Source organism: Vicia villosa, unplaced genomic scaffold, assembly GCF_029867415.1.
Source record: "Vicia villosa cultivar HV-30 ecotype Madison, WI unplaced genomic scaffold, Vvil1.0 ctg.006181F_1_1, whole genome shotgun sequence".
NCBI classification, from domain to species: domain Eukaryota; kingdom Viridiplantae; phylum Streptophyta; class Magnoliopsida; order Fabales; family Fabaceae; genus Vicia; species Vicia villosa.
Genome location: NW_026706744.1, coordinates 36,586 through 50,924, shown reverse-complemented (window position 1 = coordinate 50,924; position 14,339 = coordinate 36,586). Strand labels below are relative to the sequence as shown.

Here is a 14,339-nt window from a genome sequence, read left to right as displayed (position 1 = left end):
AGCACGCATTGAGGAATTTTGGAGGGTTATGGCAGAAATGTCGTTTCTGCCATGGAAGAGAATCGCATTTTTTTCCGGAGACATATCTCCGGATTTGTTTTGAATTATTTTTGAAGATGCATCTCTGGATTTGACTCGGGCAAAAATTCGGTTGCTTTTGTGGAACTTCGGGATTTGTCTTGACGTGTTGTTTTTCTCTGTGTCTGTTTGTAAAGCAAGTGCAATGACTAAAAACATCACTAGCAGAATTAGACTTGGACGTGTGTCCCCAACAGCGTCGGTACGATAGAAGAGGGCAGCAGCCAAGACCACGAGGCCACGAGTTAATGATAACTAGTTTGATGGTTCGCAACGTCGAGGTTCCCAACCATCTGGTTCTCGTAGTTGCCTCTCTCTTGTATCTTCTTACCCTTATACGAGCCTCTTCTTACCGTTGATTAGAAGGTTACATGAGTGGCTTTTGAGGTCGTCAGACCAATTTTTTCCTAGCATTACTCATACAATATTTCCACATCTTTATACACTCCTTAACAGTAGAGGGCTAAACTACATTACCCATCTCATCTAAATTTCTAATAATCATTATTTTTGAAAAAGAGAAGAACTTAATACATGTACTCGGGATGACGAGGGATGGAAGACGGAGAGAAATATGAAGAAACTTGAGGGGAGACTCAGACTTAAAGAGTATGGAAAGTTGAAGGAAACATAAATGTGAAATGGTGATGAATCCCCCTCTTATAAAGACCAAGTTCCTAGGTCTCATAGGCTATCATTGCCTTGGTGTAGGTGTGCGCCAACACTTGGTTAATGGAGACATCCACAACTCATGATTCATGCATGCATATGATCAGCGACTCACAATAATCGCGCCTTCCCAAGAAAAGTGAGAATGCCTAATCATAAAATGCTGCATGTGCCTCCATAAGAAACGCTTGAGGGACTCGCCCAAAGCAACGCTTAAGGGGACTTGCCCCATGTAATAATTGAATAACTCTTCCTAAACTATGCCTAAGAGACTTGTCCCAAGCAATTCTTAAAGGATTCATTTCCATGGACTTCACTAAAAGTGTTTCCCGTTTAAGTTAATCACTTCTTCTTTCTTAAGTTTCGTGCTTGAGGGACTATGGACTAGAATAACTTTGTTGGGCCTAGAAAACAGTATGCCTGAAGGGCATGGAAAGAAGTAGCCCAAGGGGCCAGGAAAAAACTGGGCAGGCGTCACCTTGGACCACCCAACTACGACCTGGGTCGCCCGATCCAGATCCCTGTTTAGTGGCCTATCAAAACGTAACACGCATGGTGTTCTTAAGAAACAATCAAAACGTAACATGAAAAGAGGAAATTGTTCTCCCTATAATGGACGAAGAACCAATCTTCCCCTAGTCCCACAAATTCGTAGGAAAAGTAGGAGAAATTGTATCTTCCTCTCCACTATCCTATTCAAGATTTTGAAACTCATTGACTAATTTCGCTCCACTAGCATACAGATTCTCTTGCAACTAAATACGGGAGCAAACTTTCCTTTGATTGTTTTTCACAAGTATATGGTTACAATTTCAATGAAGAAGTTGCTTATTCATTCTAAAATATCTAAAATTTCAAGAATTTTCCTATCTTATTTAAAAACAATTATGTTGCATTTCATCCTCTAAAGTTTGGATAACATCATCTTAACCATGAGTCTTCCATTTACATTAATTTAGTCCTCAAAAAGAATATACAACATCAAATAGGTCTTTCAAATCACTACAATTTAACCACTAAATTTTAAAGTAATTATATGAAATATTTATATATACCATGAAAGCCAAAACTAATGGCATTAATGATCCAATTTGTTTGATATCTTTGATAAACCAGAGACCAAATGTGATGAGTATATCTTTAATATCTTTAATTTAAAAATCTAAAATAAACCTTCATTCTTACACAAATAAAAGTCATGATAATTAACAATTCAATATCAAATTAAATAACTCCTGCATGGTCTTTATATTAAATGAAAAAAAGACATGAAATTAAATATATTACACACAATAACTAATTTAGGCCACATTAATCAATGATACAAATCACAGTCAACAATATGTTGTAGGAATAAAAACACACCCAAACAACTTTAAAATTGAACACAACATGTGCTTCAATATGACACACAATCATAAAGTACAAATGAAAAATCTCAAATAACATAAACAAACTTTAACACACTCATTAAATAGTTGGGAATATATAGTACATATAATTCATAAACTTTTTAAGTACTCTCTATTTATGGTTTAGGGCCAGCTGGAACAGTAGGCAACTCTGGCTTAGGAATCTGAGGAATTTCAGGAATCTTAGGGACAGTTGGTACAACAGGGACATCAGGGATTGGAACACCTAGGTTTGGAACTGCTGGTAATTGAGGTTGTGGTGGCAATGCAGGTAGAGTAGGTAGTGTTGGTAGAGTTGGTACTGGTAGTGTTGGCAACTCAACTTTGGAAACTTCATGCATGCTTTGAAGGTTACGTGCTCCTTCAACATTTGTGATTGATGAAAAAGTTATGAGTAGAAGAAGTGGTATCATGAATGACAAAACATTGATGGAAGCCATTGTTTTGAAACTAGAAAGCTTAGTATTATAGTTTTGGTGTGTTTGAGGTAATGGTTTATGTGTGTTGTGGCTTTTTATAGAGAAAAATACTAGAGGTTTAGGGCTAAAACCTTGTAACAATTTGTCTAAGTCACACATTTAGTTAGCATTATTGTATTGGGTCCCAAGACAAGACAAGACAAGACAAGTCCAAAATAAATTACACGTATCATTTTTCTTTTTGTTCATATTCTCAAGAAAATAAGATTATACAGTAATTTAGGGTTTGAATCCAATACTATTATAATACAAAATTCAACTCATTAGGGTTGCTTGTCTTGTCGACATGAAAATATTTAAGAACAAAATAATTCAAGCAACAATTATTATGAAAATTATTATTTATCAAATTATACATTCAATTACAAAAAGTACTATTGATAAAATTATATACTTATAAATATTAAAATAAAAAATATTATTGTTCAAATTATACACTCAATAATATTAAATAATATAGTCAATTAATTATTATTCAATTAATTAGAATTAATTTAATAATTATTCTAACACATATACGAGTTCATGCTTAACCTATCATAACATATACTTTAGTGTGGATCATAGGCTATGTAGGATGGGCTTTGGCTAATATGCATAAGGATTTTACTTATGCACCGTGCATAAGCCTACATAAGTTATTGGATCATGTTTTTAATCCAGTATTGAGTATTGAGTATTGAGTATTGAGTGGTGAGTATTGAATATTGAGTAATAACAATTAATGTCTAGAATTTGATCCAATAATCCAAGGGTCCATAATAATCTATGCATGGTGCATAGATTTTTATCTATGCACGGTAACTGCACCCTGTAGAATGATGGCTAATTAGAACTTTCATTATTCTAAAATAGATTATCTTAACATCCTCTCATATTTGAACCCATATTTAGTTAATTATTAAATGAAAATTTAATTAGCTTTTTAAATTTTATTTGATTACTTAATTAATACTTTTAATTTGATAAATAACTAATATAATTAAACAATATTTAAATATAAATTAACCAACTTTCATGATTGTCTATAATTTTTTAATAATAATAATTTTTTTAATAATTATTATGTGTTTTGTTTTACTCTTACTAGAGACAAAAATTGAAAACAATATAATTAATTTTGCCATACTTCTCTCTCTCTGTGTATATATATATATATATATATATATATATATATATATATATATATATATATATATATATATATATATATATATATATATATATATATATATATATATATATATATATATATATATATATATATATATATCAATTTTTAATAGACTCAAACTTACAACTAAGATTTGAACTTTTTATTTTAAGAATACATTTAACTATAATCAATTTGTGTCGACATGGTGCCACACAGAAGATTCCAAAAGACCTAACTTATATTTTGGATTGTAGTCATATGATTGAAGGAAGTAATGCCAAGCTTACAACTATTATCATTTGTTTTTAGCAAATAATTTACATAAAAAAGATTGTAAATAAAAATTTATTTTAAAAAATAACGAAAAATTATGGGAACGTAAATCTTTAAAAAAGGTAAAAAGAAAAATAAGAAAATAAAATAAAAATATAAAGTTCTTGAAATTTTACCAAAAATTTTCTATCCTATAAACAGATATTGTGTAACTGGATTTTCCCTTTCTTATTAGTATATGTTGAATGTTTATTTACTAAAGTGTAACTAAAGAGTTGAGTAATGGAGCATGAACCTCTAACATAAAGTAATCAACAATGAACATTTGAAGATAAAAACATAGGACAGTAGGTAGCTAATAAGCCAATAAAGATAAGAATTGGTTGGCTCTTGTTTCTGTTTTAGATGTTGAGAACATGTAATCTTTTGTCATATTAGAAGGCTGAGATAACAGAATAAGGCCCATATCTAAATAAACCACAACAACAAGGTAAGATATATATGAGCTGTCCTGTTATGGACAAATTCACTATGTCCGTATTTTAAATTCATATAGCTACATTTCTTAGCCAATACACCTGGCTTCACTTTCTTCAGTCATATGTGATAATTCTAGGGAATTTCTTATCACACCATATGAGATAAGGTATTCTCCGTCTCATAAAAAGTCGTTTTCCCTCTCTTGCTCTCTTTTTCTCTCCTTCCCTCTTCTCTCTCTTTAAACCCTAAAAATGTCTCTTCTTCTTCTCTTTCAGTTAGGGCACAAACGAAAACACACTGCTTCTAGGTATTTCTCAGCACGCGTCGTAGTCACAACAACATCCACCATGAATCCTAATAGGTTTGACTTCTCATATGTGTATTTTCCTTTCATACATCGATTAATGATTCTCCTTTATTCAATTATATGATTCTCCTTTATGTGAGTTTTATTATAGGTTAACTTTGATGCAAAGACTGAGTATGATAAGATCTAGAATTACTAAGCCCTACAAGAGGTTTTCAACAAGCTGATAATATGGCCAACAGGTGTGTGTTATGGTATGTTTTCTTGAATCCTGTAGTTGTTGTTGTTCTGTTGTTGTTGTTGCTGCAGGAAAAGTACCCTTTATTAACCATAACAACATCCAAAAAAACCTGGAAATTGGTTTGGTGTTCGATTTGAATCTGAAGTAAAGATCGATTCGTGACTTCGGCATAAGGAGAGTCTGAGAGAGGGTGGTTCCGAACATCATTTCTTTTGTTAAGTTTTGTTTAAATCACGGTAAGTTTCATTTAGTTTGATCTCAAACCTGACTTGATCTACATTTGTTATGAATTTGAATTTACATTAGTTTGATCTCAAAGCTGTTTAAATTCGATATGATACTAAAGATTTGGATTTATTTTTTCTTCTTTTAGGATAATGAAAAACAAGTCAGGGAAGAATTTGATATGATACGAAATATTCTCTTAGCTACTGCTTTTTATTAAACAGCTAAAACATTTGCTTATCCTTATTTACTTCATATATTTTTCGATTTTAGAGTTGTTTGTTTCCTCTTCTTATTTCCAAGAGAGTCCAATGCCAGATCCATCTGAATTATTTTCTAATGTACATGTTAAAGGATACATAGTTGAGTTATAGATTCCATCCATATTCACTATCCGTTGATTAAAATTAAACTATAAGAATAGGAAATTTATAGATACGGAGTGAGAGTTAAGTTGTCATAAATAGGAAATTTAATAGTCCCCAAATTGGTGAAAATAAAGAAGAGTAAAAGATTTTTCTACAGAACTAATCTTTGAGCCCTTGGGTTGAGTTTCCCCGCGTATATAGTCAATTTATACTCTTGAGCGGCAATGAGAGTTGATTGAATACTTTTTGACATGTATTTTTTGTTGGAGAGCATATGTATGTAGATTGACAAAAGCCTTCATTTCTGGTGCAAATGACTTCATTTCTTCTTTCCTGACTTGATCTACATTTGTTATTTGATCACAAACCTGCCAATTGTTTTATAACTACAGCATGTTTGGATGGAACATTGCCCAGTAACCACTTGGACCGCGGATTTGAATCTGGTGCAAATAGTTGGCTTATTCATCTTGAGGTATGTAAAATAATATCCAGACTTTAATATCAATACTTGCTTTAACTCTCCCATCTTTGAGGCTGCAACTTATGTATACTCAAGTATTTGTTTTAATTGTCCACTTTATTTAATTTTTTTAAACTGGAATAGAGTCAATTTAAGGTACTGTGACGGAGCATATTTTACGGGAGATAGTGAAAATGAGGCCAGTGAAGAAAAACTTATCTTAATAAGCATTCCTATGGAAACTGTCAATGAAAGATTTGATTTTGCAATCCATTATTGTGTGACCGTATTGGGATTTGATTCTTTTTACAGGTTGTGCTCTGTCAACACTTCAAACGGCTTTATTAGTAGAGAAGTCCAGACATAAGCCACAAGAGAGGATGATAATTTTATCAGATATAAGTTGATTTTCCAAGTTTTGATTGATATTGCTATGTCATCCATATGTCGCGGCTAAAGGGTTCTTTTTGTTGCAGGCACTTAAAACCAGTAACTATGATGCTGAACATTTTGTATGTTTAGAGTAATGTACCAATCAAGGATGGTAAAGTGACATTTTGTATATTTAGAGTCATGTACCAACCAAGTTCATCTTCTGACTTTTCTCTGGTATTTATGCTTCGAAATCATTTTTCATATAACCAAATATGAGTATTCATAGGATCTTTCAATTATATTGCTGAATGACATGTTTATTGTTGACTGACATGGTTCAATTATATTTGGTTATTTGGTCATGTACAACACTTAAATTGGTGCTTCAATGGACTGTGTTAGTTGTGAATACATGTTGTAAGTTTGAATTTTTGGCTTTAATAATGATGATTTCTCAAGTCAGTTATATTTTGATTAATATGAGTTACTTTAGATGTCATATTTTAAAATTGGGAGCATTTAGATTAGAATAAAAATCTACATGTGATTTGATTTCTTTATTTTGATGGAATGTAGTAGTTGTGAATGCATGTTATGACTGTAGCCTCTTAATATCTTACTCTTTATGTTGATGCAGCCAAAGTTTTCCTCTAGAACTAAAAGTTGACTCCAAACACTGATGCACAAGTTTTGGTTCAATGTTTGGAAAAGAAATAAATGAAATTAGAAGACCTTTATTTTTTCAGTCTAAATTAAATCGCTGACCAATTTATTACTCTTATATGTAATTCATTGCACTCTTATATGTTAAACAATATAATATTTATTAACCTTTATTGAAAATCAATTAGCAATTATCTCATTTATTACCATCAATTTATTTTTGTAGAAACATGAGTCATTTGAAAAACATTTTTATCCACAAAAGGCAATAAGCTTTTTTGGACCTGTTAGTTTGTAAATGGGTGCTATTCACAAAAGGCATTGATCCAATTATCTCATTTACTACTCTTATATAGAATTATGCAGGTGCTGGATCTGTTAGTTTAGTTTGTAAAGGGGTGCTGTTCAGATTAGACACAAAAGACAATATATTTGTAAAACAAGAGTTGAGGCACCTGTTTGTACAATTTAAACACAAAAGACAATAAACTTTTTTTATCTCATGATAAATAAGGATTATTTAAATAATTAAGGATATTAATTTATCAAATACAAAAGCTGAATGATTGAATAAGCAATTGATTACATAACTTTATATAAATTTAATAAATTTAATGTGTTATAAATCACCATAAACATTATAACCCCTAATTCAATGTCATCATCAAATATTTTAGTTATTTGAGAAAGTATTATATTCTAATAAATTCAAAGTTTGATTGCATTTTTTAGTTATTTGAGAAATTGGAGTGAATGCTTTTGGGTTGTATTTTTTATTTTTTATGTATTTATTAAGCATTAATTTAAAATATATTTATTTATTTATTATCAAATTATACCAAGTAATTTAGTTATGTAAACGTGTTTTTTTAAACGAGTTCTTCTTTATAATGTCAACTAACTATTATTGAGACTTGGCAAATGGTTTTTTTTTTAAATGTGATCGTATGGAGATGGTGTTCAACATTATTTTAATGATTTAAACCAGTGTTTTAAAAACCGGACCGGTCATCGAACCGGTGAGAGTACTGGGTCACTGATTTATCGGTCGAACCACTGGGACACTGGTCGAACCGCACGACCAAACCGAATTAAACCGGATAACTCGGTTGAATAGAACTGTTATTATATAGGTATAAAACCGGTCGAACCGGATGATTCAATCTCTAAAAAATTATAACTAGCTTTTAAATTTTTTAAAAATATCATATCATAAATTCACAATTTCATAACTTAAATTCAAATTTTAAACAGAGGTATGATCACACATAACAAAATAGTAAAAAATTACAAAGTTTAATTGCAAACAAAATTTAATTATAACATAATCTAATTGAATAGTTTATAACAAAATAACTCCAATGTGTACCAAACTTAATTAAAAATAGGACCCTCATAAAAAAAATCAAATAAAATTCAATATATTTATGCTATTTAAGAAAATTTATTAGTAAAGATAACAAATAAACAATAAAGTTTTTAATTTGTCACTAACGAAAAAAACTATGTGAGAATCCTATTCAAGTAATACACTACTAAATATATTAAAAAAAAAATTAAAATAGATGAGAATTTAAGCAATTGACTTAAGTTAGATCAATCATCTATGATTTGAATTAGATGAAAGATTAACTTGAATCAAGATAATAAATCTTTTTCCACACTTTCTTACTTTCATTTTAATTTTTCTTAATTTATTTATTATCACAAAAAATATTAATAATTTATTTTTAAATTTTAATCTTACTAAAAATTTCAAATTTCTTTTGCATTTCATTTTTCCATACTTTCATTTTAATTTTTCAACATTTATCTATTATCGCAAAAAATATTAATAATCAATCATTTAATTATTATTCCCAAAAATATTTAATTATTTCACGGGCCACTATCAACTCAATATTTAATTTTTTTTAATCGATCATTACACATTTTCTCTATCTTAATTAAAATTTCAAATTTCTCTCACATTTTTTCACACTTTCTTACTTTCATTTTAATTTTTTCTCTATTTATTTATTTATTTATTATCTCACGGGTCACTATCAACATCATGTCTATTTTATTTTAATCAATCATTGTCTTTATTTGAGAGATAATATCTTTATTTTATTTTTTTCTCCATCTCACGATTTTTTATCATTATTTAATACAATTAAATTTCCATGATTATTGTTTATTTTACATTTGTTTTTAAATATATTTTATATCGCATCAAATTATTTTTTTATTTCACGGGTCATTATCAACATAGTAGCTATTTTATTTTAACCAACAATTAATATTAATTGAGAGATAATTTTTACTTTTAAATGTTAATATTTCATTTTTATTATCGCCATCTTATTGTATTTTTTATATGATTATTTAATATAATTGAATTTATATGATCATCTTATTGTATCTCCATCTTATTGTGGATCATTGTTTTCTATATAATTATTGTAAATTTACAATTAAGTAAATTATTTCATATTTTTCATTTATATTTAAAATTTTACATTTACATTTGTTAAAATTTTATTTTTTTCTCCAACTCACGTGTTCCTTTTTATATGGTTCTTTATTACACTCAAAATTAGCACATGAATACGATAATAATGTTTAATCTTAAGGGTCACTTTCAATATAATGCCTATTTTATTTTAAACAATAATGACTTTTATTTGAAAACTAAAGTATTTATTTTCAAATTTCAAAACGGTCCTATGCATATTCGGTTTTCAACGAATTGGGAGTATCACAGTGCAATCAATAAAACTCAAACTCTATTCAAGTAAAACAATTCCTTTTAATTATGCATATTGCTTATAATTCCTTTTATTTATATTATTCATATCATTACAAAAATACTACACCAGAAAAAAAATCACCCGTGCGGAAGCACGGGTCTCCGACTAGTTTGAAGATAAAAACATAGGACAGTAGGTAGCTAATAAGCCAATAAAGATAAGAATTGGTTGGCTCTTGTTTCTGTTTTAGATGTTGAGAACATGTAATCTTTTGTCATATTAGAAGGCTGAGATAACAGAATAAGGCCCATATCTAAATAAACCACAACAACAAGGTAAGATATATATGAGCTGTCCTGTTATGGACAAATTCACTATGTCCGTATTTTAAATTCATATAGCTACATTTCTTAGCCAATACACCTGGCTTCACTTTCTTCAGTCATATGTGATAATTCTAGGGAATTTCTTATCACACCATATGAGATAAGGTATTCTCCGTCTCATAAAAAATGTCTTGTATTGACATGAGGATCAGAATTAAAAAGGGCTGCGAACGCCTTGCACAGTGTTGATGATGACGAGGAGGGGAGCGTACCTGCAAGGTACTCCGATGATCAAGTCAGTAGGAGCACAGATACGATTTAGTGTTTATGGTTATGAAATTGTGTACCTTTCTCTCTCGGGTGAGAGAGTTTATATATTATCCCACGCGTGGCTAACGGTCCGCGTTTTGGGCTGTATCGTGGATTTAGGCCTAAAACGCGTGACTGCCAAGATTTTAGGAGTAAACCTAGGAATCATGGGAGACAACTCGGAACCAGCTGTCAAGCGAGCAGAGGAGTGATCCTGGTCGACAGTGGACGCGATCCGGGGAGCTTGATATTCGACCGGTGAAGTCGGAGTTGGTCTGATCGTCCTGACCGTGGCAAGCTCGGCGCCAGGCAGAAGAGATAACGCTCTTTCTGCCCATAAGTGATTGGGCCAGGTTTGTTGGCCCGCTCCATAATGAATATGAATTGGGTCGTCCCTTCTGCCGAGCCAGTCTAGAACATGTCTTATTTTAGAAATATGTGGTTTTTATAAAAATGATTAAATTAATTGGTTTTAGTAAAAAAAATATATATCTTTTATTAGAATACTCTTATTAATTGTAGTTAGTAGAGTAGTTGAATAAAGTGAAAACTAATAAATAAGGGTATAGTGGTGAAAATAATAATAAATGCTGCATTAAAATTGTAAATGGACAATCATTTTATGACAGACAAAAAGTGCAAATAAGAAACTTTTTATGAGACGAAGGGAGTAGAAAAGAACAGTATGGAAGTTCGAAAATGCCCCTCAGTTTCTAAAGATATATGTTCGAATGCATCATTAGCATAATTCAATAACCTAGAGAACTAGTGTCACTCAATCTAAACAAAATATAGTTCCGGATATGTATCTCCGGACTAAAGGCTTCAATGTTTAATTGGGTGAGCATCCCATTAAAATTTCCGGAAATGTATTTCTGAAATTTTAAAGCGGGAATTTGAAAATTCGTCATCTTTGCGTGTCAGGTTTTTCCGGAGATACATCTCCGAAAATATCAAACGTGAATTTGCTAAAAACATTCACCTACAAGATTTTCTCTCCAAAACTACATTCTAGTATTTCATCACATCAAAAGGAGCATAAGAAGATGGAATTCAAGGTAAATTTCACTTATTTCAAGCCTCATTGCCCACATTAATCTTGTTTTGCAGCTGAAAAAACTTACGTTTAATCTGGAAATGTATTTTTGGGTTCAGTATGAACTCCTCCAAAAATGCATTTCTGGATCTTGTAAGTCTTCATTTTCCAACAATCTATTTTCAATATTAGTTGTTTTTTAGTATTGTATGTTATCGTTTTCATTAGATATGGTGTACCCTGGTGTTTTTCTAAAACCTAGTGTTTCTTCGGTTGCCCAATGTGTTGTTCTAAAGGAGGTAGATGTTGGCAATCAATTTTAAAATGAGCAAGAGTTTGAATTTCGTGATCACATGCTTCATTGGATTCATACGAAGGCATCCAAACTGGGGTTTGGTGTTGTAATCATAAGGTTTGATAATGGTTTGGATACAAGAGGTGCATTTGTGACATAGTCATGCGAAAGAAGTGGGAAATATATACCTCATCTCTAGAATTTCAAACGAGATGACACCTGTTCAAAAGAATGTGAGTGTCCTTTAAGTTGTGTGGTTATTTAATGACAAATTAACTAATGAAGATTTAAGTGATATAATGGTTTATATAAGCATGATTTTTCTGAAAAGTTAGTCGGTCATCCAATTTCATGTCGCCTCATGCCGGAAGAGAAGGAATGTGTTTCAGACATGACATTAAATTTGGTGCAATCGAATAACATACTTGCAACTTTGAAACGTAAAAGACCCAGAAATATCGCAAATATCAGGCAAGTGTACAATATTTGGTACCAAACTTACAAGGCGCTAAAGGGGATAGAACTGAAATGCAACACCTCTTGAAACTTTTAGATGATAAGAGTTATGTATCTAGGTACCAAACGTGCAAGGATAGGGAAATCGTTAGAGATATATTTTGGACTCATCCTGATTCCTTAAAGTTGTTCAACACATCCCCTATTGTGCTCATCATTTATTCAACATATAAGACCAACAAGTACAGACTTTCATTATAAGAAATTATTAGTGTTACCTCTACTGAGAAGAATTATTCTGTCGGGTTTGCATTTCTAGAAAGTGAAAAATAGGAGAATATTAATTGGACTTTAGAGGTGTGTCGGGCAATGCTGAAGGACCAATAAGGCATGTCGAAAGTAATTGTTAATGTTGTGAATTCAATGCCAAGAACAAAGTATAGAACAAGGGAAGAATAAAAAACAAGGAAGAAGAAGAACACAAGAATTGGTTATAACTGCTATTCTTTCACTTTCTCTAAGAAAACAATATTACAAGTTTACAAGAATAACAAATAACCTCTCTCACTCTAAATTAAGATTTGTTGTGTTGCAATGATGAGAGACTAGTATGCTATTTATAATAAAACCTAACATACTAACTAATGGGCTTTTTCCACAAGGCCCATTACACAAGCTAACTTAATAAACAAGTCAACTTAACAAATTAAGGTTTAAACACTAAAACCTAATTTAACATGCTAACAACCCTAGCATCTTCAACACCAGCATGTGAACAACCTTCGACTTCATGCTTAATCCTGTCGAACCAAGAATCTACCCTTCGACCATACTAGAGTTCGATCCAATATCTCACAAATCTCCACCTTGGATCTAACTCTATAACATCAAGGGAACAACTAGTTTTCTTCATGCAGCTTTATCAACTACATACAGTGGAAAAACTTGCAACTCGGCAATGTCTTGGTGATCATATCAGCAGCATTGTCCTCAGTCGAAACCTTCAGCACTTGGACTTCTCCATGCTCGATTTCTTCTCTGACGAAATACAACCTCACATCAATGTGCTTAGTTCGCTCATGATAGGCTAAATTCTTCGACAGGTGTATTGCACTTTGACTATCACATTTAGCCGTGATACCTTCCTCTTGAAGTTTCAGCTCCTTTGCAAAACCTTCAAGCCACAATGCTTCTTTCACAACTTTAGTAAGAACAATATACTCCGCCTCAGTGGAAGATAAAGCAACAACCTTCTGAAGTGTTGCTTTCCAACTAATTGTTGTGCCAAACATAGTGAAAACATATCCAGAAATAGATTTTCCGGAATCTATACAACCTGCATAAACAGAGTCGACATATCCTTCGATTACTGCTTTACTATCTTCACCCAAGGCTCCACTATAAATTAGGACCCTATTCAGAGGCCCATTTATGTACCTTAAAATCCACTTCAATGCTTGCCAGTGAGCCTTTCTAGGATTCGCCATGTACCTACTTACAAGACTTACTGCATATGCTATGTCGGGTCTAGTACAGACCATAACATACATTAAAGAGCCAACTATATTAGCATATAGGATGATATTCTTATAGGCTCTTTCAACATCAGTACTGGGACACTAATAAATACTCAGCTTGAATTGAGGGTTTGTCGGAGTCACAACTGGATTTGAATTCGACATACCAAACTTTTCGAGAATCTTTCGTAGATATGCCTCTTGAGATAAGCATAACTTCGATTTATTTCTATCTCTTCGAATGTCAATTCCAAGAATCTTGGAAGCAGCTCCCAGATCCTTCATATCAAACTCCTTATTGAGTTCAGCCTTCACCCTCATTACATCTTCGACATAGTTGTTTGCTATGAGAATATCATCCACATAAAGCAACAAAATAACAAATGAATTACCAGGTCGAAATCCGAAGTAAACACAGTGGTCGGATTGACTTCTAATGAAACTTATGCGTGCCATGAACTTGTCAAATCTCCTATTCC

At 31.6% G+C, this 14,339-nt stretch overlaps 1 protein-coding gene and 1 long non-coding RNA gene across 5 annotated transcripts; one reads left to right on the top strand and one right to left on the bottom strand.

Annotated features, from left to right (window-relative positions):
- Nucleotides 1–2,021: 2,021 nt before the first annotated feature.
- LOC131642945 (protein PELPK1-like) lies at nucleotides 2,022–2,661 on the bottom strand. Its single transcript, XM_058913104.1, has one exon. The coding sequence runs from the start codon at nucleotides 2,597–2,599 to the stop codon at nucleotides 2,276–2,278; it is 324 nt and encodes a 107-aa protein (XP_058769087.1). The 5' UTR covers nucleotides 2,600–2,661; the 3' UTR covers nucleotides 2,022–2,275.
- Nucleotides 2,662–4,555: 1,894 nt separating this feature from the next.
- Nucleotides 4,556–8,440, top strand: LOC131642946 (uncharacterized). Of its 4 annotated transcripts, none has more exons than XR_009296077.1 (3): nucleotides 4,556–4,713; nucleotides 4,823–4,908; nucleotides 5,006–6,903. It is a non-coding gene; the product is annotated as an uncharacterized LOC131642946 (long non-coding RNA). The 4 variants fall into 4 exon arrangements; XR_009296078.1 differs by lacking the exon at nucleotides 4,556–4,713 and adding an exon at nucleotides 7,164–8,440 and having other exon boundaries at nucleotides 4,720–4,908; nucleotides 5,006–6,943; XR_009296080.1 differs by lacking the exon at nucleotides 4,556–4,713 and having other exon boundaries at nucleotides 4,720–4,908; nucleotides 5,006–5,331; nucleotides 6,081–6,903.
- The last annotated feature ends 5,899 nt before the right edge of the window (nucleotides 8,441–14,339 follow it).